The following is a 6,000-nucleotide window of genomic DNA, read 5'->3' on the forward strand; positions in this document are numbered from 1 at the left end:
TGCAAAGGTGGGGTACCCCTTGAGATAGGTAAAATGTCACCTCATTTACCAGGATATATTTTGTGGTAGTTTAACTTAAAAATTTATCTGGTCTACCCATCTCAGTTCACAGATGGGAAGCCCAAGGCCCCATGGGCTGGTAGCCAAGCTGACAGTGGAATGCAGAGCCCTTCCCTGGCTCCAAATTGGTTGTGACCTAGGCTGTGCATTCAGGGAGGCAAGGGACACAGGACAGCTAGTAGGCTGAGGCCCTTCAATTGTGGCAGGGCCCCATTAAGCCTGACTGGCCCTCTTCCCTTCTCTTCCCTCACTAAGGTTGAGACTGGCAGAGGGGCTCAGGGGGCTGTCTGAAAATTATTTTTTCTGGGAGATGTTTCTCTTCCCTCACTTTCACACACATGCTGCCTTCCCAGGAGGTGCTAGACACCAGTCTGCTGTTTCACCTCCCAGCCTGGGCACCCACTTCCTACCTTACCCAGGCTTTAGGCTCCTGGCTGGTTTCTTTCTTTCTTTCTTCTTTTTTTTTTTTTTTTTTTTGAGGTAGAGTCTCACCCTGGGTAGAGTGCTATGGTGACATAGCTCACAGCAACCTCAAACTCCTGGACTTAAGTGATCCTTTTGTCTCAGCCTCCCCAGTAGCTGGGACTACAGGCACCCACCTTAACACCTGGCTGGTTTTTCTATTTTTATTTTATTTTGTTTTTGAGACAGAGCCTCAAGCTGTCCCCCTGGGTAGAGTGCCATGGCATCACAGCTCACAACAACCTCCAACTCCTGGGCTCAAGCAAGTCTCCTGCCTCCACCTCCCAAGTAGCTGGGACCACAGGCGCCCACCACAACGCCCGGCTATTTTTTGGTTGCAGCTATCATTGTTGTTTGGTGGGCCCGGGCTGGATTCAAACCTGCCACCTTGGGTGTATGTGGCTGGTGCCTTAGCCACTTGAGCCACAGGTGCCGAGCCAGTTTTTCTATTTTTAGTAGAGCTGAGTTCTCCCTCTTGCTCAGTCTGGTCTTAAACTCCTAAGTTCAAGAAATCACCTGCTTCAGTTTCTCAAAGTGCTAGGATTACAGATGTGAGCCACCACGCTTGACTCCTGGCTGGGTTCCAAGACCCTTGGGGCTAAGAGCCCTCCCGTGCTCTCTGCCCTGGCAGCTCCTGAGGTCCTGGGTCCAGAGAAGTATGACAAGTCATGTGACTTGTGGTCCCTGGGCGTCATAATGTACATCCTGTGAGTACCATTCCTACCCTCTTCCTTCATCTTTTCCCCTAATTCGCATTAAGTACCCTCAGTACCACTTCCACCTACATCCTTGGAAAGGGGTTTGCATGTGTCACTCATGCAGGTTGCCCTTCCCTTCTGGTCATGAGACATTGCTCCTTCAGGTTGCCTGAGGGTGTCTCCATACCAAGAGCTCTGATGGCATTCCTGTGATGTGCCTAGAAATCTGGAGGGCTGATACTATTGCCATAGTATGCCTACCTATCTCCCTAGTCAGGGCCTTGGGGCAGAGAGTAAGTCTATTCTACTACTGCTCCTCACTTCATGCTGAATGACCTCCTCCCTCTTCCAGCCTGTGTGGCTTCCCACCCTTCTACTCCAACACGGGCCAGGCCATCTCTCCAGGGATGAAGAGGAGGATCCGCCTGGGCCAGTATGGCTTCCCCAATCCTGAGTGGTCAGAGGTCTCTGAAGATGGTGAGTGAACCTCTCTGCCCCAGCCTGCCCCACCTGGCACCTGCAGCCTTAAATCTGGAAGACACAGGTCAAATTAACCTATATTCAAATTCTGGCTGCCCTACTTCCAAACTATGTTACTCCAGGCAAGTCACCTAACCTTTTTGAGCCTCAGTTTCTACATCTGCCAAATGGCCTCAAAACTTGCTCTCCAAAAACTCTCTCTAATTCTTATTTCTCATTCATATTTTCTACTCTGGTGACCACAAACCAATCCGTCCTGTATTAGTTATCTATTGCTACTTAACAAATTATTCTGAATACTTGGTGACTTGAAAAAGAAAGTTATTAGGTCACTGTTTCTATGGGTTAGGAATTTAGTACCTGCTGCCCTTGCCCTGACAGGGCTTGTGGACTGTGGGTAAAGGTTAGGGGACTGGCTCTGAGGAACCCTGCAACCTCACCTCTTCTTTCTCTTCCCTGGGTTCCCTAGCTAAGCAGCTGATCCGCCGCCTGCTGAAAACAGACCCCACAGAGAGACTGACTATCACACAGTTCATGAACCACCCTTGGATCAACGTGAGCACCTCCTGGTCCTACAACAGGCAGTGTGTTGAGCTGGAGCAGGAGGGTGGTGGCTCTGGAGGCCCCAGTATGGGATTGGGATGGACCTGTGCACACAGATGAGTAGTAGGGCCCCACCTACAACCTGGCTTTGTCATAACTCCAGCCAGACACCTTCACTTCTCAGCCTCAGTTTCCCCATCTGAGACTGGTAGAAAGGGGTACAGTAGGAGGCAGCCCAGTGCTAACACAGATGCCCCACATTTTAATCCATGGGCTTGGGGCTCTTTTTAGCAATCAATGGTGGTGCCACAGACCCCACTCCACACAGCTCGTGTTCTACGGGAGGACAGAGACCACTGGGATGAAGTCAAGGTGTGTAGACTCTGCCTTAGTCTCCCTGCAGGTTTGGGGGGTTTTGTTTGTTTATTTGTTTATTTATTTAGAGATAGAGTCTCACTTTGATGCTCTTGGTAGAGTGCCAATGGTGTCATAGATCACAGCAACCTCAAACTCTTGGGATCAAGTGATCCTCTTGCCTCAGCCTTCTGAGTAGCTGGGACTATGGGCGCCTACCACAATGCATGGCTATTTTTTAGAGATGGGTTTTCACTCTTGGCTCAGGCTGGTCTTGAACTCCTGAACTTAAGCAATCCACCCATATCTCCCTCCCAGAGTGCTAGGATTACAGGTGAGCCACTGTGCTGGGCCAGGTTCCAGGGTTTTAGAAAAGGGATTGCCAGAGTCTGGGTCTTTAATCCCCTTCCCCCATGCCTGGCACACAGGTTGTCTATGGCTGCCCCAGTGGTCTAACCATAGCACTCTAATTGTCCACACTCTTCATTTAGGGTGGTGCTCCTGGTTCTTTTCCTCAACGAAAGGGGCCTTTGAGCTAGATGTTCTGTAAGTAGGCTATAGTTCAAGCTTTGGCTATAACCTTTCTTTTTTCTCTTTTTTTGAGACAGTCTCACTCTGTCAACCCTGGGTAGAGTGCTGTGGCATCAGAGTTCATAGCAACCTCAAAGTCTTGGGCTCAAGCGATTCTTTTGCCTTAGCCTCCCAAGTAGCTGGGAATTCAGGCACTTACCACAAAGCCCAGCGAATTTTTCTGTTTTTAGTAGAGATGGGGCCTCACTCTTGCTCAGGCTGGTCTTGAACTAAGCTCAAGAGACCCTCCCACCTCAGCCTCCCAGAGTGCTAGGATTATAGGTGTGAGCCACCACACCCAGCTTTTTTTTTTTTTTTTTTTTTTGAGATAATCTCACTCTGTTTCCCATGGTAGAGTGCCATGGCATTAGAGCTCATAGACGCCTCAAACTCCTGGGTTCAAGCCATCTTCCTGCCTCAGCCTCCCAAGTAGCTGGGACTACAAGCGCCAGCCACAATGCTTGACTTATTTTTTCTATTTATTAGAGACGGTGTTTTTCTCTTGCTTAGGCTGGTCTTAAACTCCTGAGCTCAAGGGATCCTCCTGCCTCAGCCTCCCAGAATGCTGGGATTATACCTCGCCTACCCTGGTTACAACCATTTGTACAACAAGCAACATTTGGCGAGGTGGCTGGCCTGGTTTTAGACTCAGCAGAGGCCAGGTTTGAACATATGGGATAGCAGCTCAGAACCCTAGGGTACCCAGGGTACAATTTCCAGGCCCCAATACCCTAGGTATCCAGTAAGATAGCATTCTCTTCATTCTTTGTGGTTCTAAGCAGGTGGAATTGGCTCAGTTCCCTGTCCCATTTACCCTTGGTATGGTCCCAGGGAGTCACTATGCTTTTGTGCCTTAGTGGATAAACTCAGTGTGTATCACAAAGGACTATAAGTGAGGGATATGGGACAAAGGGCTTAGCCCAGTGCTGGGCATACAGTGGGCACTGGGGCAGCACAGAGTATCCCTGCCACCGCTCATGTTCAAGAGGCAGCCAAGGCAGGAAGGTGATGGCTGTTAAGGTCATCATATTGTTACTTCCTAGTGCCTCCCATCCTGTCTTCTTCAGGAGGAGATGACCAGTGCTTTGGCTACCATGAGGGTGGACTATGACCAGGTGAAGATCAAGGACCTGAAGACCTCTAACAACCGGCTCCTCAACAAGCGGAGAAAAAAGCAGGCAGGCAGCTCCTCAGCCTCACAGGGCTGCAACAACCAGTAGCTCATGGGGCCATGGAGAAGCCAGGCCCCTCAGCCTGGGTGACAGATTCGAATGTGCTGAGGCCATGGTCAGGAGGGCCCAGAGTCATTTTTATAACAAAAGGATTATTTTTGTGTGTTTTAATTTGTCACCTGGAACTTCAGGATGGAGGATCCTGACCTCCTTCAAAGCTCCGTCCCAGACTTAGGCTCAGAGAAGGCCAGAACCTAGGGGCTCAGGAGCTGCTTGGTATAGCTGCAATACCTTTGGCTGGGGTGGCCTAAGTTAGGCCTCAGCTCTGTTATCCCCTGGCCTTAATCTTCTAGGCCACTGAGAGTTGTAGTTGGGATTCCCATCTTCCACAGAGACATCCCCCTGTGGGGTGGGCAGATGGGCCTGGCCTTGAGAAAGACATCAGACCATTGGTTGCCATGGTGACCAGGGATGGTGCTGCTGTCTGCTGAGTGAATAGCAGTGAAACAAGGGAGGAGGGGCAGTCATGGGTTAACCTCTGCCTTATTAGGGAGGGTGGTCTCTCTCAATGGCTGCTCCTCTCAGGTTCACCCCTCTTTGGTCTCTCTGAAGCTACAGGTCCAGTCTCCTTACCTCCTTGGATGGTGTAGCCCTGTCTTACTGCAGCCCTAGCCCAGGTAGCACTCAAGAGCTATCCCCTGAAGGAGTCCTTGGGCCCAGCCATCCTGTCACTAGCCTCTACCCAAAGGGTGGTTTTCTTTTATCTTTGGAAGGTGGGGATTATTTTTTAACCCTTTTCCACTTTGGAAAATGTCACTGTGACAAAAGCCAGTACACTTCTCTTGCCCCCACCTTGGGGCAGGAAAGCCCGTGTCTTGTTTTTGGTAGGGGCTGCCTTGTAGTATACTTTTGTGAAAGTGGATTGTTGGGGGCAGGACTGAAAGGCTTCCCATTAACCAGGGATCTCCTTCTATCCTCTGGGCCAAACCTGAGATGGGAGGCTACTGAACAATGTCCCTTAGAAATCGGGTCCTGGCTTGGGTGTGAGTCTAAGCAGAGAGGACCACTTCTTAGCTGATTCAGGCTCACCCAGCCCCACCCTGCTCAGGGTATTCTCAGGGTGCTGAATTCGTGGTCCAGCCCAACAAGTGCCTGACACCCAGCCTAGTTTCTGGTTTCTGGTTCCTGGCTCCTCTCTCGCTGGCTGGGAAAGCCTAGGTCACACCACAGAGGACAACACTGCTGGGTTTTATATGAGGTTATTAATAAACACCATTTTGGCATTTTCTTCTGGTTCCTGGGGTTTTCTTTGTATACATTGGTGGACAAAAGTGGCCCAAGGGCAGCTGCTCACACCCACTAGTGATTTCACCCAGACTGGAGAGGGTGCCTTAGGGCCTGGTAAACATGCCATGTTGTTTCCAAGGCCACCGCGTCCTCACTAGGCATGGAAAGGTCAGAGATGCTGAGGGATGGCAGCTGCTGCATGGCCCCCGCTCTGTGCCGCCCCTGTGCACTGTGTGTGTGACATCCACCCCCGGCCCCTTGTGTGCCAGTGTCTGCCCACAGTGGCCACCCCCAGCTGCGTGCCAGCCTGCTGAAGGGCAGGCAGAGTGCCTGCTGCAGCGCTGAGCTATTTTCAGAAGCTGCCAGATTTCATT

General features: G+C 50.8%; 1 protein-coding gene across 2 annotated transcripts in view; it reads left to right on the plus strand.

Moving 5' to 3' along the window:
- The window catches only part of MAPKAPK3 (mitogen-activated protein kinase-activated protein kinase 3), a 32,967-nt gene extending 27,341 nt beyond the window's left edge, over positions 1-5,626 (plus strand). For both annotated transcript variants that reach the window (XM_003800629.3, XM_023519552.1), the window contains 5 exons: positions 1,154-1,229; positions 1,573-1,697; positions 2,170-2,255; positions 2,535-2,615; positions 4,235-5,626. In XM_003800629.3, coding sequence (XP_003800677.1) covers positions 1,154-1,229; positions 1,573-1,697; positions 2,170-2,255; positions 2,535-2,615; positions 4,235-4,387 — 521 coding nt within the window. In that variant the 3' untranslated portion in view covers positions 4,388-5,626. The remainder of the gene's footprint in view (positions 1-1,153; positions 1,230-1,572; positions 1,698-2,169; positions 2,256-2,534; positions 2,616-4,234) is intronic.
- The last annotated feature ends 374 nt before the right edge of the window (positions 5,627-6,000 follow it).

This window comes from Otolemur garnettii, unplaced genomic scaffold (assembly GCF_000181295.1).
Source record: "Otolemur garnettii isolate 467f Iridium unplaced genomic scaffold, OtoGar3 scaffold00179, whole genome shotgun sequence".
Lineage (NCBI taxonomy): Eukaryota > Metazoa > Chordata > Mammalia > Primates > Galagidae > Otolemur > Otolemur garnettii.